This window comes from Crocodylus siamensis, chromosome 10, assembly GCF_052110815.1.
Source record: "Crocodylus siamensis isolate JL-2025a chromosome 10, ASM5211081v1, whole genome shotgun sequence".
Taxonomy (NCBI): domain Eukaryota; kingdom Metazoa; phylum Chordata; order Crocodylia; family Crocodylidae; genus Crocodylus; species Crocodylus siamensis.
Window position 1 is genome coordinate 28042593 of NC_143404.1, and position 24101 is coordinate 28066693.

Here is a 24101-nt window from a genome sequence, read left to right on the forward strand (position 1 = left end):
TGCCCAACATTTATTTATTTGCCTTAATTGACTGCAGAGGGATTAACCTACGATGAAAAAAGTTCACTTTGAGTAACAGCAGCTTTAATTTATTCCCAGTAAGCCCACACTGTAAATTAATTTGTTTAAAATTTCCCAGAGTATCCCCAGAGTATCTGCTGTGAAAAAAGTGTCAGAAAACACCCAAAGATATTTCACAATCAAAAAACCCTCAAAAATCAAAATTAAAAATAAATCATTCCTATGCTTTGTGTTTATATGCAATATATAAATAAAAACAATGGCTAAAATATTTTGCAATAGTTCGACTGGCTGATCTACATGTACAAAAACAAGTGAAATCAATCTAGAAAGGAAGAGATTGCAAAACAGAAGAAAAACGGTGGCAGATTAAATACTGGATACTACATTCTCAAAGCCCTTGGCCAAAAATGCTAAAAATTCATTGAGGAGCTTTAACAGTTTTTTTATTTTTTTTTCCTTGACTCTCTCTCTTCTGACATATGTCACTTAGGGCATTAAAAATATATATATATATTTGCATATGATGCTGTGTTTCAGCTGTTGGGGTCACAGTATTCTACAAAAGGCAACTACTGTAGTATTCCTCTCTTGCCAGTAATCAGATGTGTTCACATGGTTTTAAAATTTCGTAAAACTTAAGAGTACGTATATTTAAATACAAACACAGTTTAATTAGCTGTAAAAATAAGTACACAAAAAGCAATTATTCCTGATAAATGATAGTGAACTAACATCTCTTTTTAAAATCCTTCCATTTCTGTATTAATGGGAGGGAGGGAAAGGGGAGGAAGGGATTCTCAACAGCAGTTTGTTATAAGGCAACAAGCAAGTCTTTGCTTACCTAGATGCTACTGCCCATCCTGGCAAGCCAAATCGTTCATAGTCTCCTCCATAAATATCACGGACCAGCTTGTCAGCATGTGTACTATCCCCTTTGGATGCCATTTCAAGAGCTTCTTCAAAACTTTCACAGCCAGTTAATAAACTGCATAAACCTAAAAAGGTCCCTCCACCTAGACTAATTAAAAAAGAAATAATTACCTTTACACGGTAATTCCTTTAATTAATTAATGATCTCTGCATTAGGTCATAGATTAATACATAGTGCAACTTGCTTGCTAAAGAGTTAACTGTGAATCAAGATAGAAGTGTTTACGTGAACTTCATCTGTCAAGCTAACTGAACAAAAATATAGAATGATTTAGAACTGTAATTCCAGGGAAATATTTTCCAATAAGTAAAGTTACTCAATTTTTATTCTGGGAACTGCAGGAAGCAGTTGTTTGAAAACTTAATATTAGACTCATTATTCTGTGTACCAATTATAACTTGCTGTTTAAAATCACTACCTTGTTCCAGTTACTCTCTTGTAGTTGTCTTTGGAATGGACTGCTAAAATACTGACTCCTGAACCAATATTTACAACCAGCAGCGGGTATGGGTCATCCAGGTTAAAAGGCATCTTTTGGCATCTCTCAGGTTCCGAGGCATTTTCAAAGTAATAGCACTCTGCCTGGCCATTAAAACTGACTGAATCTATATACAACAATCCTTTGACAAGGCAGTCAAGCTCATCCAGTTTGTGCAGCTGCAGGTTTCCAATCTGTGAAAAAGAAAAGGGCAATGTTAGCAATTCATACAGTAGGTATGTTGGTCTTACCCATATGCAGATGCCTTTGCTTTCAGCTCACACCAGTTAGCAACCACCACTGCCAAACACAAGAGCAAATGCAAATCTATTTCATTCTGGTGGTGCCATACACTGCTGCTCAGTAGCTTTCCCGGTATGAAGTGTATTCTGGGCATTATCCCAGATGCCAAGGGGAAAATGGCAACCAACAAAAAGCATGCAACTGTCTATACATGCCTTCTTCTTGCTACTATATGACAGTAAAATAACCTTTCACTGGACTAGAACTTAGTAAGCTATTTTGCTACCACTGAGTGAGAGAGGCTAGCTTTAAGTTACTGTAAAAAAACAAAACAAAACAAAACAAACTAGCTTTTTTCTGGGTCATTCCAGACCAGATTTTTAGCAAACACCCCCAAAATCACCCTCAAATATTCTCAGTCAATATATCATATTTGCAAACCTACTTAGTTTTTTGTATTACCTCTGGAACCATCTTGAACGCAAACATTCATTTGTAAAGTGACAAAATATAAATGCCTCAAATGTTTAAAAGCTTCAGTTAGACCACCACTTCAAGGGTCTCAAGAAATCTAAGATGCAGGCCTTGGTGCCAGAAGTTCACACAGCAGTCATCTGAATGAGCAGAGGCCACACACATCCATGCTCTTCTGGCAGCTCTGCTGTGTTGTAGAACATTAAGTGCACTGCAGGGAGGCCTCAGCTTCTGACAGTATGATGGCAAGCAGCAGTGTCTACACCCAACTTCTGCTACCTACCAGATGGCGACAGAAATGTTACTCAATTTGGTGGAGGAAACTACTCTGCCACCAGCAAAGATGCTTTAAGTATGTGTACGGTCGGAGTTTTACCAGCAGATTTTCCAGCTGTTCTGCAGTATAGACTAGACCAGGGGTGGGCAAAATACAGCCTGCCAAGTCATTTCATCTGGCCCGCAGGGCCCCTGAAAAATTTAGAAAATTAATATTTATCTATGCTGGGCTGCCTGTTATGCAGCCCTTGATGGCTTGTCAAAACTCAGTAAGCGGCCCTCCACCCAAAATAACTGCCCGCCCCTGGACTAGACCCTGGCTTGTATTATAATGTTTGGCCTGGATAACTTCGTCAACTAGCAGAATAAGGATTCTCCTTTCTCCACCAAAAATCTGACAGACTTTTGTTGCCAATGCTGGTTCTAGTCTATTAAAATGGTGTGTTTTTTTATTCTTTTTTTTTTCAAATTTAGACTCTTATGGGAGAAATCTGAAGACATTTTAAAACAATAGGTGAAATGCAAAAAGGGAGTTCTTCATTTCAGATACTGTTTCAGAAGCCCACCTGTTTAACAACATACACAATAGCTGAAATATAAAAATAGCCATTTTTGCCAGAAGAGGTTAAGAAGCATTTTAAAATTCCTGGCAAAAAAGAATCCCCTGTAGAAACTGTTCACTGTGTTACAGAATAATAACAATGCATCAGACTAGTCTCCTTAGACTTGATTCACTCTACAAAAGTGGAACAGCAGATTAAATTCACTTCACAGAAAGACTAGGAAGAGCTACCAATGACTGTATGGGACAGAAGGTCCAGAATAAGCATAATGGCACAAAGGTCTAAACTCAAGTGCCTCCCAAAACAGAAAACAAGAAGTAAAAAAGGTTATTTTAAAATAAGTGAGATCTCTCTTTATACCTAGGTACTGCAACCTATTTCATTACATGAAAGGAATTTCCAATTGGCTTTCAAGATCAGATCTAACAGTAATCAAGACCATCTTCCTTATTTATACATAATATAAATAATTGAGACTAACAATTGTACACGCCAGGAATCACATTTCTATGAGGTTACTGATTTAACGTCTACTGAATTACTCACTTATTTAATGCACAAGAACTGAAATGATTCCTACTACCTGTTGTATACCGATTAACCAGCCACAGCCCAAGCTTTTACACCATCTACAATACTAGCAAAGTTAGACTACCTACTGTGCGAAAGTCTTCTTCAAACTTATAAGCACCACCTCCTGTGGCACAAAGCACTGTGTGTAGCGTTGAAAAGTTTTTATTTCTTCCCATTTGAATAAAAGTAGGCAAGTCATGAGTTGGGAATCGAATAAAGTGCAAGTTTCCCTTTCGGCCGAAAAGCGTCAAGTCTTTCAGTTCAAGGTGGACATCTCGAATGCCAGTGGATCCATAGGCTACATTGGAAGTCAAATATTTGCGGATACTCTTCAAGCTTTCAACTTCCTCCTGCTCCTCTTCTGCAGTGATATCAATTGGTTCAAAGTATGCAAGTTTCACCAGGGTTCCCCCAATGTCCATACCAAACCATGGGAAAGCTGTAAAAGTTAAACAAACAAACAAACAAACATTGCATTAATGCTGTTACAAGCTAAAACTAATATACAGTAAAAGCTCTGTTATCCGGCATCCCCCAGCCAGATAACAAAATATGCCGGTTAATTGAGTGTCCCTGGCCGCTGCTTCTCACGCCGCATCTGAGGCGCCCTCCACCCCTCTCATGGCATCGCCACCCCTCCTGCAGGGCCCTGTGGCCCCCACAAAACAGGGAGGCAGGTTCCGCACAACCTGTTATGCCCCTGGGGCCGTGGGGGCTCGGCAACACAGGCTGCTTTGCCCCGAGCAATGGGGGCTGGAGAAACTGTAAGTCCCGCGGTGGGCACTTCCAGTTTCACTTTGTCTTACAAGCAGGTATGCCAGTTAGTGGAGCATGCCGGCTTGTAAGATGCCAGATAACCGAACTTTTACTGTACACCTGTAAATTATAATTGTGACGGCATACCCTTTGAGCTAGGAAACAATATGATTACTTTGCTTCAAGGCAAGTCCAAAGAACAACTTGGACCTATAGAACCAAACTATAAAGAAAGTGGCATTATTAGCAATTCCTTTAAAATGATCTTTGTATGTGTGCACTACTGAGTCCAGTTAAAGCAGATCATGAAATGGCATCCTTTTTGAAGACTAAATACCATATACCATAAACAAATATCACAGAATAACCTCTGCAACACCAGTAGGCAGCATTTTTGGTCAGAGTGCCGAAAAAACCACAATGTCTACTTTGTAAGGTGCTGGAATGCCAGGAAAAAAAAATGGAGTGGGGGTACATGGCAGGATGCACTGCATATTAATATAGTTAATAATCATAAATGCCACTTTTTTTTTAAAGCAGTAAATACCAAGTTTTCTAAAAATTTGAAACCTGGTAACAATAAACAGAACTTCATACACTACCCTTTATTGCTGTATATTCTTTTTTTGCTAAGCATGTTGTGAAATGAGAGAACCAGATATACACATGCACATGCAAAAACATAGAACCAGATGCATACTAACAGAAAAGCAGACACACAAGCAATGACATGTGGACACGCACACGTGCCCAGAACCAAACACACATGTGCACAGACATGCACATACAGAAAGAAACACAAAGAACCGGACACACAGACTGACGTACACAAAACCAGAAACACCTACACAGAACTAGACACAGGCACACAAACAAACAAACAGACACATAAATGCTTGCACACACATGGCTGTGCTGCTGGGCTGCAGAACAAAGATGGACTACCCAACGATGCCTGCCACAGCCCCTGTATTTCACTGGGGAGCCAGCTCAGGCTGCAGTGTGGCCCACTGAGACCCAGCCCCCTCTGCCCATGAGCCAGCTGCAAGGGTAGCACTACGGGGGGCTACAGCCACCCCAAAATTTTCCTCAGCCCCCCCATAGCCACCTCTCCAGCACTACCCAGACCAGTAACTCCGCCTGTTCCACTACTGCCTGCACAGCAGCTCTCCCTGAACCTCCCCCAACAGTGGGAACAGGCTGGCACTGCCTCTGCAGCCAGCTCAGGCCCTGGGTAGTTGCTGCCAGCCTTGGATTCCTGCTCAATAACATGCAAAATATTCTGCTTCCCATGCAAACTTTGACAGAGGAAGTTCACCTACAATTTTTAAAAAGCATTCAAGACTAAACAGTGTGTTGCCATTTGAACGATAGTTTGTTTACATGCTTAGCTCACAGATTGCAAAGTGTCTGGCAACAAAGCTGACTTACTAATTAGTGGAAAAACAACGGTAAAGCCAATACTTAATCCTCCATCTAACAGTCACTTTCTCTTGATCTCAGAATACAATTAATACTTCCATTGAAAAATGGCAAAATTTCACTGACTTCTACAGAGTACGGCTGACTGTCTTAATACTTTTTCTGAAAGATACCTAAGAAAAATCTAAACTCTGTTTGAACATGCAAGTCAGCAACAAACATCAATCAGTTAAAAAAAAAATTCTTTAGTGTTTCAGGGAGGGGATGGAGAAAGCAGTAGGAAACTGGCTATGAAATCACACATTCAAGAATGTGCATAAAGCACTGCAAGGTCTTGCATACTGACAGCACTGGAAAAAAAAGTGTCGTAATAATCATAGAATGCTACACTATTTGTTGAATAAGTAAAATGCACAGGGTTTACATACCCAAAATTTCCCCTACACTTGAGTCAGTGGTTCTCAGTTTGGACCCTGTAGGCCATCTGGCGCAGGCCTGACCCATGGGCCAGATCAGGCTCTGCTTTGCCTCTGGTGCCCTTGACCACCTCAGCCCTGCTGAAGGCTGATCCTGGTTGGGTGGGGTTGGTACTGGTCCCTGGGGACCAATCCCAGGTCATGGGGGGGCAAGGCAGAGGCAGTGTAGGACTCTGTTGCCCCACCTGGCCAGAATGAGGCTCTGGGGGCCCCATGCTGCCTGAGCCCAGCCTCTGCCCCACGATTGGGTCTCACACTTACCAGCACGCCTATCTAGGAGACAGTCCTGGATCCATGGGGAGATCTGTGGGCTAGATCTGACCCGCAGGCTAAGGGTTGAGCATCCCTGCTGTAAGCTATTCAGATTATTTCCAGGAAAAATTGACAACTACACAAACTGCGGTCTAATTATAACTGGAGAAACACGAGTAAGAATTTTTGCTTAGTATGTAGATACCTGTTCGGTTTGCAACTCTTTCCCCAATTTAACAATACTTTTCATTTTCAGATAATGTAACAGGGCCCTGCCCTGCTACTAGGGGCTCAAGGGAGTTTGAACAGCCCTACACCCCAGAAGTACCTCTGCACACCCACCCCAGACCTGGGAGAACTCACTGGAGGCTGAGGAACCAAATCCTGGGATGTAGAGAGTCCCCCAGCAAGGCAGCTGGCACAGGTGTGGGGAGTGAGAGAGGGTTAGCCACATGAGCCCAGTGTGGAAAAGATAAAGACACTGAAAGCTCCCTCAAGGGACTGCACCTGTCCAGAGAACAGGCTGCCTGGAGTTACCAGGCATTAAGCAGCCATGGGGAAAGCCCAGAGCAGGGTTCTTCTCTGTTTTTGTTTGCTTCATCATTTGCTTTGTTGCACAAGCCTGCAGGCTCTGCAAAGCCTCTGAAAGATAAGAGGCAACCAGGAAGTGGAGCCTAAAAGAACCACTGGAAATCAGCCAAGTACTAACTTATTTAACTTCTTTTATTTTGCATTTGCTACCAAGCCTGGGTGGCCTCTGAGTATTATCTACTAGCCTAGCTGCAACACCCCTTGGCCAACACTAGCAGCAAGAGTAAAACCAGTCAGCTCAACCAGTGTGACCAAACACCCTGCTGCAATCTGCCCAGATTCTTCCTGTAGCAGCTTACAGATAGCAGTTCACTTCAGTATTAAGCAACTTCCCAGAAAGCCACATTTCTTGTGTGGCACACAAATGTCACATTTATCCTAGAATAAAACATTTCATCTTGGGACAAGGTGCAAATCAGACAAGACACCTATGTCTACTGTACCAGGATATACCCTAAAAACATTTCCTGGAAGAGAGGTAGCAGTAGTTGAACCCAGAACAGTGCCAAGTATGTCTGTACAGTTACCCTGAGATTATATAACTGAATCTATGGCAGAAAAGTTGCACTGCATTCAGCTGCTCAGTAAACTCCGATTAGAAGGAGTGATGTCTGTATATGCCAATCCCAGGATTTTTTTGTTCCAGGACAAACATAGGCACAACTTATCCAGGGACAAATGTAGTGCCTAAATAAATACCCTTGAATACATACAGTGTCACAAGACAGAAAGGAGAACCTTTATTTACCCAATAGACCAGAAAAGATTTTTAGAAGTTGATCCAATCCACTGCCAGTATGTAATGTGGACTTTTTCTCCCCTTTTAATGAAATCAAGTATTATACTAAATACATAGGATCCTTTCTGGTTGATAGGAATACTTTGTAATTACAACATACCTTTTCCTTTGCAACTCACCCAAATGATTGTGAAAGATTTCCCTGTATCTTTTACATTTGTGCAGTAGATATTTCTCATTTCAGCTCTTAATATTTAATCATTTGTAGGAAAACCCTCTCAGTTAGATGTGTACTAACATCTTTGAAAACTGAACCCAACTGACAAATAAATGTAAGGAAAAAAGCAAGTTTACACTTCATGAATACTCAACAAAAACAGGTGCAACAGTTTTAGCAAAAACTCTACCCCACCTGATGCAAAATGAAAAACATGCCACTTTTTTTTAAATTGGAAATAGATTATGACAGCATTATCTACCTCTACCTTCTTCTAAATTCAGTGATTGGTAGTCTTAACAGTAAATTAGAATTCAGAAATTTAAGAATCTGATTGGTCTTTTCATTTATGTACCACAGCATCAAGTTTCATGCCAGCAGATGTTTATTTGGTTAGCCCTGTCAGTATGCACTAAGAAAATTACTCAGGTGTTTTGGGGGGCTAAGGAGTACAACAATGCAAGCTTGATATGGCATTTTTTCCCATAAATGCAAAAAGGGGGAAAAGTCCTGTTAGCTCACTGTACCTAGAAGAGCTAGCTGAAAATATAATACACAGGCTTCTCAGTTATATAAACCAAGTTAATTCAGTTTATGTGAAGGTTTAGCCCAAGAACATAAGGACATTTTACTGTCTTACCATGCAAGTAATTATAAACAGGACATTTCCAGAGTTAGCAGAGTTCAAGCTTCGAGGGTGGCATTGACAACGAAGACATGCCAAAATCATATCCATGCTTACTCAGGTTAATTACTTAACAGTAAAAATCTAAAGAAAACAGACCTCACTTGAGTAACCTTCCAACTCAACTAATTTACAGAGGTTTAATTAAGTAGCGTGTATGAACCACATACTGGGGAGTCCTTGTAATCCCTGTTCACCCTCTTCCATCCCCTCAATCAGTAAGTTTTTACTAGTGTGTGATCCTTTACTATTATAAAATGGAATATGCATTGTTTTACTAACTAGGTAACAAAAAAAAGTCAGGATGTAAGGCTATTACTTATTTTACTCACACATCTTACAGTATTTCCTGCATGCACCACTGTCCTTATTTGACTGTGATACCTGATACACCACTAACCTCTTACCTGATTACACAACAGCCTTGTAGAATTAAGAGGCACACAATGCGATCAACTTGCATATTTCTTCATATGGTCTAATTCTGTTACAACTTGTCACGTGCAGATTTTTGCCTTTGCAACATGCCCGTCTGGTATGAGCTGATTCTGAGGCCTTGTTGCTTTTACCAGTGGATGGATAACACAGAAATAGTGTTTTGGACCTAGACTGTATAAAAGCATTCTACATACAGGATTTGTGCATGTATGCATCGTGCCAAAGGACAGAATTACAGCAACACAATCTTAGGACCAAGGAGGTAGGGGGGATTGAATCAGAAAAAGAGTTAACCGAGTGTAAAAATGGGGTTCATCATTTAATTAATACCATTTTGGTAGTGTGATGGTTGTAGGAACTGTTGTCTGAATAAAGGCATTTCCTAATCCCAAATTTTTTTCCTTGCTTATATCTCCTCAAATTAGTTATGAGGACCATATGAGATTCCAATTATCCAAAGCACTGTTCAGCTCATGTTCATTTAGGGAGAACCACAATTCCCAAATTAGAATGATTTGTGTTTTGCAACTTCCTGGAGATGTGCTGGGGAAAGAAGAACCTTCTGGCCCTTCCTTTTTCTGATTGTTTTTTTTTGTTCTGCCCAGGAGATATGGAAAAAGGAATACAGAGCTCAGTTATTTTCTTCTCAAGAAGCTTTCACTTAAATCTTGGCCCTCTCAAGGTTGGTCTCCTGCTTATAAAGGTCCAATGTTCTTACAGCTAAATTAATGGGAAAAAAGAAACAAACTGTTTGTAGTCCGTGAGCTTAGCTCCCAGAGACTGATCACACCAAACTGATGAAAAATATATCTCCTTTTGTACTCTTTTGGGAAAATGGATTTCAAATGTATTAGAAAGTGAAATACAGAGACCATAGCTAAGGAAAAAAATAAATAAAAAAGTTACAAGAAAAAGTAAAAACCAAACTTGCAAAAATCAGGAAATGCACGAAGGGGTCTTTCACATACACTACAGACCTAACTCAGCTTCCGTAGATATCATAAGAGGAACACAGGACTTTACTCCCCTGACAAAAAGGCCAGTGTTTTCTTTCTTTCCATCACTTCAACTCAGCACATACATTCAGTGGCAGCATGGCACTTGCCCTCCCACACTGGATCCCCACTCACTGGGCTGCAGAGGTAGCTCCTGCCTGGAGCAGTTCCAGCTCCACTACAGCCTTGCGCTTCACTATGGGTGTAAAAACCCCAGCTCCTTACAACAAAAGGTAGTATATCAAGTTCTATTTATTGTTACCAGGTTTAGAATTTTTAGAAAACCTGGTATTTACTGAAAAAAGCAACATTTACAATTAACTATATTAATATGCAGTGCGTCCTGCCTCGCCTCAGCTTTGTTTTTCTGGCATGCCAGCACACCAGCACCTTACAAGGTAGACATTGCATTTTTTTCAGCACTCCTGCCAAAAACATTGCCTACCCCTGCCTTAGGCTGCTCCCTGCCCCTCCCTAACAGAACAATTACATCGGTATCTACATTTTATCAGAAAGACTATCCAACTAATAGATTTTGAATTCTAAATCAAGTTGCACTGACTGTAAGGTTCTGTAAGAAAATTTACTTTAGTCTTGTCTAGGATCATAGGAAAGTAGAGTTGGAAAGGACCTCATTAGGGTATCTAGTACAGATGCCTGCTCAAAGCAGGATCATCTGGGACTAAACAATCCCAGGCAAGGGTCTGTCCACCTGGCTCCTACACATTTCCACAACTTCTCTAGATAGTCCATTCTAATGCTTAACCATCCTCACAAGCAGAACGTTCTACCTAATCTTCAACCAAAATTTCTTGCGCTGCAGCTTGAGGTCTTTGCTCCTAGACTTGTCCCCATATAGACCAGATTTCTTAAGAAACAGAATGTTGCAACAATTCATAATTTCATAAATTTTACTTTTCTGTATAAGACCAACTTGTGCATGAATTCTTTTAGTATGCAAAATGTAACAAAGTTTACTGCTTCAGCAGTTTGATAACTTATTCTTTACTGTGGGTGTCCATGAATTACATTAATTTTGAATTTGTAAACACAGCACATAACCTGCCTCATAAGAGACTACATCTCCATTTGAACTCTGGATGGTAATGTTATTATCCTTCAGTTCATAGTTTAAATTGAGCATCTAAGTAGTTGCAGGAAAAATATTAACCTGAAACTTGTCTGTAGTCTGTAAAACAGAAAGTGCAGTACAATTTAATGTAAGACCTTGTTATCTATTACATGTTATATAACAAAGACAAGTACAAAGTATCATACTTAAAAAAAAATGCTCAAATAGAAAACAGAGAAAAGTTGGCAAGGTGGCAATATCACACAAAGTATCTAGAGTTATAGTAGGCCACAAGGTGGATACAAGTTTGTGATGCAAATCAGGGCACTTTTAAACGTGGGAGGGGGTACAGTGCTTAAATCAGAGCAGCTCTGAGAGTAGTTTTAATTAAAGTACTGCTGCATCTCATGTATCAGTTTCCCGCACTTAAAAATCACCTGAACTAAAGTTTGTTCAACTAGCTTTAGTTCAAGTATCCCTGCTGCCATTTTTTAAAGAACAGGGAAGCTGATACATGATACAAGCAATTGCCACGTTCCAGCAGACTCAATTAATCGAGTCTTCTCCAACGCAGTTGAACTGCAGCGTGTCAGAGCAGCCTTGCCACTCGCGTATAGGCACCCTGGGATGTTGCTGCAAAGAAGCCCTCCACTCTCATTCTGGGATGTATTAACAGGAACACCATATATGGGACACACAAACCGATTATTTGCTACTTACAGAGAACTTTCACTGGGAGTGTTGTGTATTTGGGGGATAACACACTAAGAAAGTTGTAGTCAAACTGAAGAGAGCAAAAATGATATGAGGTCTCAAAAACATTATCCAGGAGAAACAGTTGAAAAAAATCTTTAGTTTAGCAAACAGGACAAGGGAGGACAGGAAAAAGGTTGATATGGAAGTCAGAAATAAACTGCTCATCATGTCCAAGGGCACAATAAGCGATATGCGTCTTAATCTGCAGCAAGAGGGAGATTTAGAATAGGTGTTAAAATTTTTAATTCTGTGGACAGTTAAACATTGGAATATTTAATGAGGGATCTTGTGGCATCCCCATTATTGGAAATTTCTAAGAACAGGTCAGACAAACACCTTCCAAGGATGGTCTAAGTGTAGCTGATCCCACCTCAGAACCAAGAGATGGAAAAGACCTGAACATCAATTAGACCAACACTACGCTTGTAAGGTTCTGTTTTGCAAAAATGTCTTTCTTCAGTATTTCCACACATTCAATATTCCTAGTTCAACAAACAGGGTGTTGGTTTTGACACTCAAGAGAATAGACTAGTAACTAGTATTTTGTTTTTATACAAAGATCGCAAAGAAATGAAAATATCTTCCCTTCATAGCAAGCTTCAAGAAAATGAGACAATTTATGACAAAATGTTCATAATGTGGTTGCCTCAAAATTTGTTGTGTGGGAAATAATTTTCTCTCTCTCTCTCAAATGTGCATGTATGAGCGTTCCCTGTTTTCTTCCTCACTCCCTTAAGCTTTCCTTGCGGGACAGATCTACTGTGCAGGTAGTTTTTTAAAAGACACCCCCTTAGGACTGTTTTTTTTGCAAACTCAGCTCTAAGTTCCTTTTGCAGCAGAGGCAGAAGGACTGTGTTTCCAAAAAGATTTCCTTTTCAAAAAGCTGCAACGTCTCATTACTTTGAGACAAGCAACCCCAGAAGTAGTTAGAAAGATGTTCTTTCAAAATAGCCAATGACTTCTATTGAGAAATCTAAGAATGAAGAAGCCTAGCTGTTCCCAAAGACAGTGGTCTAATACAGTTTGAGGAGCTGAGGGCAGCCAGACATCATTCAGGGCTCCTTTTTGCCAACAAAAGCCACCGTCACAGAGAAATCATCTGAATGCACCCCCAAACTTCTGCTCAGCTTCTACAAGCAATGCCAAGGGAGCACACAACGCACTGTGGGTGGTGGCAGCTTGCAAAAAGAGCCAGTACATCTACATATGCTTTCTGGTAGTCTCTCTATGGTGGCAGACACCTTTGGTTGTTTGCAGAGCACTGAATGTAGCTATCAATGTAGATGTGCACGCAGGCAGGTCTATGGGCAGAATCTGTGTTTTGCTGGCAAAACAATGTAGAGTGAGACCAGACCTCACACTGTTTATACCAGAAGAACTACTGAGAAGAGTACTAAGAATTGAGAGAGTTTCTTAGCATACATGATATTGTGAAAGCTGCAGAAAGTTAAATCACATCACTACTGTATTGCCACCTTGTTTGTGGCAGGAAATTTATCTGCTGCAACCCTTTTCTTCACTGTTCTAGAACATGGTTCGTTGTATATACATTGATATTTGTAGCATTCACCGTTTCCCAAATACTCATTTCTGTTTGTAAAAAGCCTTAAGTATATGTTTTCAGCTGGTGTTTGGTGAAAATCATAGATATTAAATAAATATGTTTCCTCTAAGAAAGCATCATTTTTTGGAACTCCTAACACTTTAAAATACCCAGAAATGCATTATGAATTGTTTGGATAAATGCGATACTGCTGAGTAACTTTTAACACCTTACTCAGACACTCAGGCTCAAGTCCCAAAGATAGTAGTACCACTGGATGAAAAGGAATAACTATCTACAGGAAAACTCATGAGTAAAGGTTTGTAATCTGGTTCCACGGTCCACTTCCAAAACAATAAATTCAATAGGATGCCTAAATAGTTAGTTTTCATATTCAATTGTTAAGATTCATAGGAATAAGCCTTAACTGTCACAGATAATCCTGTGAGACACCTTCTCTCCAAAGCTAAAGTTCTACTAACAAGTACAACCTGTTATGTGCAGCCAGGGTAACATCATTTTACAAAATAAATGGTCTATTATAGATTCTTATGGCTCATCACCATGATGAAGTCCCAACAACCACCTTTAAATGTTTGTCTTGGGACAATATTGAAAGAAATGCTATTTTCAAAAGGTGTTTTCTGAAAAGAGCTATAGGAACTATACTTTTCACTAAGACCAATTTTACACTGTCCTGACCAATTCCACGCTCTCCTCAGAAACCTGTCACTGAGGTTAAGGGTAGGTCATGCCTTTCAGTTCCCCAAAAGACAGGGAACATAGATATTAATTGTATGTACTAGAAAAAAAAAGATTTCACATAGAAGAAAGGTCTTCATAATTATAATCAAATCCTTAATAAACTCTTCTGCAACCAGCCAAATGTTTTGTGCATTATGTACACAGTTCAATGTTTTTTTCAACCTTTAGACTTTAAAGGCAAGATAAGCAAAGTGGCTCTGGTCTTGTAATAAATTTACAAACAAGAGGTGGTCAAGACTGTTTGGGTCTCCCAATCCAAATGCTTTCCCCTTTAAAATGCTTTAATTTCACCTGACATATCCAATACCAGAGAAATGGTTCTTTCTGGACCAGGAATCAAGACAACTGACTGCTTTTAGCTTTGACAGGCACGCAGCATAACTTTAGGCAAAACCAAGCCATTTAATCTTCAGTTGTCCATCTGAAATATAGGGGGACTACTACTCTCACACCAAATCAATCTTAAGTGCTACCAGTAGTCTATGAAGCTCCGTGGGATGAGGACTCTCTTTTACATTTCAAGTGTTTGGTGCCTAATGTAAGGCAGGCTTGATCTACATTTGCGTCCACTGTTGTAGGGTAATACAAATGCTTAATTACACAACTACATAAAAAGCTTTAAAAATCATCTTACAACACAAATTTTAATTTAAAAAATGATAACGTTGATTGCAAGTTTCAAAATGAAAGAGGTAAGAGTCTGCTTAGCATCAAATCATGTTTTGAAAACTTCCAAATGATGGATAAGAACACATATGAAACTTATCAGCATCACACCAGTGTCTCACATGTTGGATAGGCCAGTGAAACTTCTGGGTTATTAGTAAAAGAGTAGAATGCTGCCAAAAATATTGTTTCTTCCTTTCACTAGCAGAAAAAGCAAACCACACACTAGATTGCTGGCCTAGGTGATCTGAATACCAACATGCTGAAGATCTCTCCTATTTAAAAAGCAGCATATAGAGCCACGTAATTTTGGAATTCAGCTGATCTCCCCACAAAAGATCAGCTACTCAAGAGCCAGACAAATTATAATAAATAGGCAACATCTCCATTTACAAACCACACCGTGACAACTACCTCCCTCTCCCCCTCCCCAATTCTGAGGGTGGAAAAGTAGAAACACCTTCCTTACTAAACCAGTGAAGTCAAAGAGACAGAGATCTATGCGTGCAAATGCACTCGGGCTTACATGGTTTCTTGGCATCCTTGATCTTCATGTCTTTGTCGTGGCAGCGGCGGCGGCTGCGTCCCCCGAGGCTGGCGGCTGCGAAGCGGTGCTGGCGCGGGGTGGGTCCCTCTCTCTCCTGATGGGGCGGGAAGTGTCAGCAGCGTCTCAGCGCCGCCGCTCGTCTCTCCTGATCGCGGGCTTGCGCGTGGCTGGCGAAGCGGCGCCTGGCAGGGGGCGGCGGTCTCCTCGCGGGATGGAGGCGGCTCCCAGACCGCGTCCGGAACGTCGGTCTCCAGCCAGGGGCGGGGATGGAGGCACGAGGGCCGCGGGAAGGGGGCGGAAGCGATGCCTCCCGGCCGCAGCGGCAAGCCTAGGCTGGCCAGGGCCAGGGCGGACGTCTATGAGGGCCGGGCCCGTGCGGCGCGAGGCGGCGTCGGCGCCGGAACCTCCTGCCGAAGGAGCTGAGCCCGGCGCGAGGCCCGCCTACATGCGGAGGCGCAGCCACGGAGCGACCCGGCCCGCTCCGCTGCCGCCGCCGGGGCGCCTCCCTCGGCTCCCACCGCACAAGATGGCGGCCGGCGCCGGGGAGCCGCTGCCGCGCCACACAATGGGGGAGAGCGCGGCCGAGCGGCTACTCCGCGCCTCGCCGGCCGCCGCCGCTGCTGCCGCAGAGCTGCCCTCCACCCCAGTCACGGGCCCGCGCGAGGCACGCCGGGACCTGCGGTCTCCCAAGCGCCTCAGAGCCGCGCTAGGTCTACGGCTCCCATCCTGCTTCGCGCTAGGCCTGCCGGGAACGGGGCTGCGCTGCCTACAGCTCCCGGCGTGCAGCGCAGCGCGGGCCCGGCCGCCAGAACGGCACTGCTCACCCCACAAGTCCGCAGCCAATCACAGGCCGCGTACCCCTCCTCCAGGGCTCACTCTCTCTTGCGTCATTCCTTCCTGCTCCGGCGCGCGGAGCGGGGCCAGCAGCAGGGGGAGGGGAGGGGAGGGGAGGGGAGGGTGGAAAAGCTGCCACTTCCCGGAAGAGGCGAGAGGAGCTATCAGACCTACCCCGCCCCCCGCCTCCCGCCTCAGGCTGAGCATGCGCACTGCGCCTCGACTCGTGCTGCGGCGGCGCGTTGCGTTGTACTGGGGTTGTGTTCCTGTGTGCGGGAGTCGTCGTTATTTCGTCGACTGTACGACGCACAGTTCTGGAGGCGGTTAATTCACGCAGTGTATACAAAATCCGAGCCCCCATTTATTTGAATGTGCTTGGCTTCAGCTTCCAGGCATAAATTCATAGTATATTTTTCTCTGCTAAACTAGATACCCCTTTACTAAGTACTATTATTTCTGTCTGTGAAGTCACTTAATCTTCTTTTGATAAACTATATTGTGCCGGCAACACTGGTTCCTGGTTCCTTTTTCATAGCTAATCTAGACCCAATAAAAACTTGTTTTCAATGAATTACACATCCTAAAAAGACAGAATTTCATTAGCTATGCATATGTAGTAATATGTAAAATAATATCTCACATCAAGTACAGAGCCCTAAATGAAGGTCAGATTAGGATGGGATTATGGGGCAAAATACTTCTTGGGCCACCCCAAATTTCATGGCAATGCCACTGGGGACTGTCCCAAAGAACCCTGAACATAGTATGACCCAGCCCAAAGCATGGTTTGGCCGTGCCAGGCTGCCAGTTAACAGCCCCCATGCCCACTATGGCTTGAATAAGGAACTGGCTTTCAGGCTGGGATTATGGCTAGAAATTCTGTTTGGGCCACGCCAGCCCACATCCCTGTGCCACTGGGGAACACTTCTGGACATCTCTGACCAGAGATTTGCATGGCCGGAAACGGGTTGGCCATGCCAGGCTGCCAACGGATAACATCCAAACCATTGTGCTAAATATATGGAACCAAATAAGGAACTGGATTATGGGCTGGGATTATACCCAGCAAACCTTCTTGGGCCACCCCAGACCACACCTCTGTGGCACTGAGGGACTCTCCTGGACATCTCTGAATAGAGACCTGCTGGGCCCAAAGTGCGGTTTGGCCCAAGAAGGATTTCTTGGTATAATCCCAGCTCAAATTCCAGTTTCTTATTGGTTCCATGTACTTAGCATGGCGGCTGGGGTGCTGGCTGTTGTCAGCCTAGCCCGGCAAAACTGCATTTTGGGCCGGGCAAGACTCTGATCAGAGATGTCCAGGAGTGTCCCACAGTGGCACAGAGATATGTTCCAGGGTGTCCCAAGAAGGATTTGTGGGTATAATCCCAGCCCATAATCCAGTTCCTTATTCAGTTGCATATAATTAGCACAGTGGCTGGGGTGCTGTAAATTGACAGCCTGGCATGGCCAAACGTGCTTTGGGCCAGGCAAGTGTTTCGTCAGAGATGTCCAGGACAGTCCCCCGGTGTCACACAGGCATGGCATGGCGTGGTCCAAGAAGGATATGTAGCTATTATCCCAGCTGAAAACCAGTTCCTTATTCGAGTCTATATACGTAGAACAGCTTCAGGGGGTTCTATCACTTGGCAGTCTGGCATGGCCAAACCACGCTTTGGGCTGGGCAAGTCTCTAGTCTCAGAGTCCAGCAGAGTCCCAGAGACATGGTGTTGGGTGGACCAAGAAGGATTCATAGCTATTATCACAGCCTAAAATCCAGTATATTCGGGTCTATATACTTAGAATAGTTTGGGGGGAGCTATCATTTGGCAGTTTGGCATGGCCAAACGGTGCTTTGGGCAGGGCAAGTCTCTCGTGTCAGATGTCCAGCAGCGTCCCCTAGTATCACGGAGACATGGCATGGGGTGGCGGAAGAAGGATTTCTAGGTATAATTCCAGCCCAAAATCCAGTTCTTCATTCAAATCCATATATTTAGCACAGTGTCTGGGAGGGTGCTGTCAGTTGGCAGGCTGGCACAGCCAAACTGTGCTTTGGGCTGGGCAAGTCTCTGCTCAAAGATGTCCAGGAGTGTCCCCTGGTGGCACAGAGACATCTGGAGTGGCGTAAGAAGGATTTCTGCATATAATCCCAGCCCATAATCCAGTTCTTTATTTGGGTCCAGATATTTAGCACAGTGGCTGGGCTGCTGTCGGTTGGCAGCCTGGTACAGCCAAACCGCACTTTGGCCAGGCAAATCTCTGCTCAGAGATGTCCAGGACAATCCCCCGGTAGCACAGAGGTATTCTGATGGGTGGCTGAAGCAGAATTTCTATCCATAATCCCAGCCCGAAAGCCAGTTCCTTATTCACACCATTATACTTAGTATAATGGATATGGGGGCTGTTAGTTGGCAGCCTGGCACAGCCAAACTGTGCTTTGAGCCGGGCAGGACTGTGGTCAGGGTTCTTTGGGACAGTCCCCCAGTGGCATCACCACAGAATTTGGGGTGGCCCAAGAAGTTTTTTGCCCCATAATCCCATCCTAATCTGACCTTCATTTAGGGCTCTGTACTTGTTGTGAGATATTTTAGACTTTAATTAATATGCATAGATAATGAAATTCTGTCTCTTTAGGATGTGTAATTCATTGAAAACAAGTTTTTATTGGGTCTAGATTAGCTTTGAAAAAGGAACCGGGAACCGGGAGTAAGGAACTGGGAATAAAGAGTAGGGAACTTGGAATAAGGAACTGAGAATAAGGAACCAACTTCAGCTTCATCTGTTCCTTTTCAATTTTGTTGAACAAGAATCATCAGGCTATTGAACAGTGTGCTTTCATGATGACACTTGGAGTCATCACCACAAGAGCAGAGAAATAAAGTTTTGGTGCAGTTGTTGCCCACTTTGTGTTACACATTTATCTTTCAGCAATAGTTCTGTCCCTGGTAGTGCACGGGCAGAAAGCAAGGCAGAAATGGTTCATTAGTCTGCCCTGCAGATGATTTAAATTTCATCCCTTCAGGATTAAGTGGGTCAGCACCTGCAGTGCCTAGTTGGGGCACTGGATGGGGGGCAGCACAAGGAAGGCAAGATGTTGCAGAAGCCTGTGAAGGGGTTTGAGGCCACCCCTCATGCCAGGAAATGAAAGAAGGGGCTGAGGAGCAGCAAGGAAAGGAAGCAAAGGGCACGAGTGGGAACATAATCAGTTTGCAAGACTGTATGTACAGTCCATCTATCGAAAACCAGGTACGGGTGCTGCATACTGCTGAGGTCACTGCAGACAATGGAGAGTACAAGCACGGCTTGCTTTGTGTTGATCACCTCATGGCCGGACCCAGCAGCTCCTCACTAGTGTTGCCAGACCTTCAAATAAATGAGGCACAGATTTTTCAAGACACGTAAGTACCAACTCTCCTTGATACCTATGAATGGTCAGTAATCAATGGCTCAATGTCTAGCTGGCAACCAGTATCAACTGGAGTGCCTCAGGAGTTGGTCCTGGGGCTGGTTTTATTCAGTACCTACAAGATGGGTGGAGTACACCCTCAGCAAGTTTGCAGATGACACCAAGCTGGTGGGAAGTAGTAGCTACACTGGCGTGTAGGGCTAGGATTCAAAGAGACTTTACCAAATTGGAGGGGTGGACAAAAAGAAATCTCATGAGGTTCCATAAAGAGAGATGCAAAGGTCCCATATTTACGACGCAACAATCCCATGCACCAGTACAGGCTGGGGATTGAATGGCTAAGGAACAGCTTTGTAGAAGAAGACCTGGAGGTTACAGTGGACTGTAAGCTGAATATGAGCCAACAGTGAGCCCTTGTTGTGAAGAAGGCTAATGGCATATTGGGCTGCATTAGGAGGAGTGTTGCCAGCATATTGAGGGAAATGATTCTTCCCCTCTATCCAGCACTGGTGAGGCCACATCTGGAGCATTGCATCTAGTTTTGGGCCCCCCGCTACAGAAAGGATGTGGAGTTTGTAGACTAATTGTGAGGGAGTTTAGTGGAGAGCAACAAAAATAGGGGGCTGGGGCACATGAGGAGAGGCTGAGGAAAGTGGGCTTATTTAGTCTGGAGAAGAGACGACTGAGAGGAGGCTTCAGCCTACGTGAAGGGGGTTCCAAAGGATGGAGCTAGACTGTTCTCTGTGGCAGCAGATGACAGAGCAAGGAGCAATGGTCTCAAGTTGCAGCAATGGAAGTTTAAGTTAGATATTAGAAAAAACCCTTACTAGGAGGGTAGTAAAGCAGTGGAACAGGTGACCCAGAGAGGGTGTGGAATCTCAATGCTTGGTGGTTTTTAAGACTTGGGTAGACAAAGCCTTGGCTGGGATGATCTAGTTGGGGATTGTCCTGCTTTGAGTAGGAGGTTGGATTTGATGACCTCCTGAGGTCCCTTCCAACCTTAATTTTCTATGATATTATAAGTATTTTTATGGATACATAGAGCTTAAAAACAGATGGGACCATTAATGTTTACAGGTATTAGGGGCCTATCACAATCAATAAGGTGTTAGAGGCCCGATTTTGACATACTCTAGGATTGCGGGGGAGGGGGTGCACTTTAATTAGAGGAGCTCCAAGATCCACTCTAATTAAAGCGCCTGGAGTGTCTCATGTACCAGCATCCCCACATTTCAAAATGGCAGCAAGAGTGCTTTATCTAAAGCTCCTTGAATAAGCTTTAGTTAAAGCACCCTTGCCACCATTTTGAAGCATGGGGATGCTGATGCATGAGATGTGGAGGCTGGCTGGAGCACGGTACTTAATATGCTCCAGCAGACTTATGTCTCCTCTGACATCCTGTAATTACAGTGCATCAGAACAGCATGCTGGCTTGTATATAAGCACCGTAGATGCCTAAATACCTTTGAGGATCTTCACACCCTGTACGTCATACCTTTGAGCAGTGTATGAGAACTGAAAATAGAGCAAAAAGATCATAGAATCAAAGAACCAGAAGGGACCTGGAAGATCATCAAGTCCGATCGAGGTAATTGGGCTCAAACAAGCAAATTGAGGTGCCTGTCCAGCCTCCTCTTAAACACCTCCAAGGATGGCAACTGCACCACCTCTGCTGGGCATGTGTTCCAGATTCTTGTTCCCCTTATGGAAAAGAAGTTTTGCCCTATGTCCAGCCTAAAATTTTCCGAATTAGCTTGTCCCATTGGTCCTTGTCCTCCCTAAAGGTGCTTTTCTGAAGAGTTGCTCCCCTAGATCTTGATGTTCACCCCGATGTACTTGTAGGCAGCTATCAAGTCATCTCTCAGTCTTCTCTTACTCAGACTGAACAGACCCAGAGTCTCTCCTTATAAGGGCCTATCCTCCAGGTCCCCAATCATATGGGTAGCCCTTCTTTGTACCGTCTTGAGTTTATCCACATCCTTCCTGAAGTTCAGTGCTCAGAACTGGACACAGTACTCCGTCTGTGGCCTCACCAATGCCGAATAGAGAGGGAGGAGCACTTGTCTAGATCTGTGGGCAATACATCGACTGATGCACACCAGAGTTCTATTTGCCCTGCTGGTGACTTCATCACACTGTTCGCTCATGTTCATTTTCTGGTTGATTGTCACCCCCAGGTCCCATTCAGATGCCAGCCAGTGGTCTACCACTCATCATATACTTATTGTGAAAATTTTTCCTACCCAGATGAAGGACCCAACACTTATACGTGTTAGACCTCAAGACCAGCCCATAGGACCAGTCTGTCCAGATAATCCTGGATCCTTACCTTATTTTCTGATGTGCCCACATTTCTGCATAGCTTGGTGTCATCCGCAAACTTAATCATCGTGCTTTCCACCCCCTCATCCAAGTCATTGATGAAGATAACTAGCATAGGCCCAAGCACTGATCCCTGGGGAACATCACTGAAGACAGCCCTCCAGGATGAGGTCATTCCATCAATTACAACTCTTTGGGATTGGCCTCTAAGCCAGTAGCCTACCCACATCACTTTAGACTGGTCTAGGCCTGTACCCTCCAGCTTAATTGAGAGAATCTCATAGGAAATTGAATCAAAGGCATTACTGAAGTCTAAATAGTAGGGCTGTGCGATGCTTCAGACTGCACTTTGGATCCAGGGCCACTTCGGCATCTGAAGAAGCTTGCCCGGAGCGAAGCGCTGTCTTATTCAGGCTTTCTGAAGCGTTTCAGAGCTTCTGAAGTGCTTCAGAAAAGCTTTGGATGCTAGGACAAGCTTTGGAGGCTGAAAGTGAAAGTTAGAAAAGGGAGAGGGAATGGGGGAGGGGAGCAGGGTGGGAAAGACTGACATGTAGGTGGCCAGTGAGAAGGATTTCTCTCTGGCTGCCTTTCCAATGACAGTGTCTGGGGGCAGGGACCTAGAAACAACATAAAAGCCTCTGTTTGCAGGAATGCTGTGCCTTTTGTAAGCTTGTTCTGTCTCAGGAACTGCGTGAGAAAGGTATCCTAGCAGACAGTCAGCTCAGCCTGCATTGCTTTACTCAGTAGTTGAACTTGCCTGCTCCTTTTTGTTGTTAGAAAGGATTGGGTAGGATTTAACTTAGCTTAGCTTAGCATCTTTTAGTACTATTCAATTAATTTATTTCAATTTATATTTGCTCTTTTCTTTTGCAAACTCTGAAAAAAGAAAGCTGTGTTTTCCCTGCCAGCATGATCCATCACAGATTGCATGCACTCACGCACACAAACACACACACACAATATAAGGAAGAAAAATCAGATATTCATAGGAGAAGACAGACAGATAGACAGCACACAATTTTTACATAGCTCTTAACACTGAATCAAACAAAGAAGAGTCCAGTGTGTGCACGCAACAGAGGGAATAAAACACACAACATAAAAGGAGTGACACACACACAGACCTTTTGCAGCACAGGAAAGATTAATATGAAGGGTGCTAGAAAGGCAGATGTGAGGTCTTCTGGCAGGGAAGGGAGAGGGAGGTGGGGGAGAACTAGAGCTGCAAACCTCACCCTTCCCAAACACAGCCGCATTCTCTTCCCAAGCAGCCATGACATCAGTGCTGCCAGTGGAAGCAAAGAGATGGGATCAGTGTCTGCACCTGACATCCCTGCACCTGCACCACCTCCCCTCAGTCCAGAAGTGGGCACCAGCAGTGGAATCACTGTCTCCTCCACCCCAATGTCATCTCTCAGCATGAGCCTCCCACTGCCAGAGGAGGAGCTGGAGCTGGAACAAGGGATGCTGAGCGTACTGGCTCAAGCAATTCTGGGGACTGAGGGAGAATCAGAGTTTGTGCTCCACACCCCTCAAATTTCCCCTAGACCCAGGTCTCCTCAAGAAAGCAGCACCTAGGAGGAGGCTGAGGTTGTGGAGGCAAGTGGTTCAGCTGAGACAGCTCCTCCTGCTGTTGATCCTTAACCTGCTGGGGAGTAGGATAAGGCAGGATTTTCATCCTCAAACCACAAGAGGGGGAGTATTTTGAGCTGCATTTTGAGGTGGCAGATGATCCCAGGTTTGCCATCTGCCAGCACTGCTGAAGGCACATGAGCCGTGGCAAGGATGTGAGATACTTTTCCATCACGGTGATCCTGATGCATCTGAGGAGGCAACACCCCCTTGCCCTTCTTCCTGCTCAGCCTGGCACCAGTGTGAGTGTGTTGAAAGGCAAGTCCCTTGCTTGCTCCAAAACCCCCTTCCCCGCAAAGCAGATGCAGGCCACCCTGGACCAGTAGGGAAAAGGTGGACAGAAAGGGGGCCGCATTTCCAAGGTGCGCAAGATCACCCAAAGCATTGGGGAGATGCTTGCTCTGGATAGCCAGCCCTTCTCCCTAGTT

General features: G+C 43.9%; 1 protein-coding gene across 1 annotated transcript in view; it reads right to left on the minus strand.

The window, feature by feature from the left end:
• PANK3 (pantothenate kinase 3) overlaps positions 1–16212 on the minus strand; it is a 30571-nt gene extending 14359 nt beyond the window's left edge. Inside the window, exons 1-4 of the mRNA XM_090065307.1 lie at positions 15462–16212; positions 3649–4001; positions 1374–1627; positions 866–1042 (exon numbers count right to left, since the gene is read on the minus strand). Of these exons, the coding sequence (XP_089921433.1) occupies positions 866–1042; positions 1374–1627; positions 3649–4001; positions 15462–15489 (812 nt within the window). The 5' untranslated portion in view covers positions 15490–16212. The remainder of the gene's footprint in view (positions 1–865; positions 1043–1373; positions 1628–3648; positions 4002–15461) is intronic.
• Positions 16213–24101: the final 7889 nt, after the last annotated feature.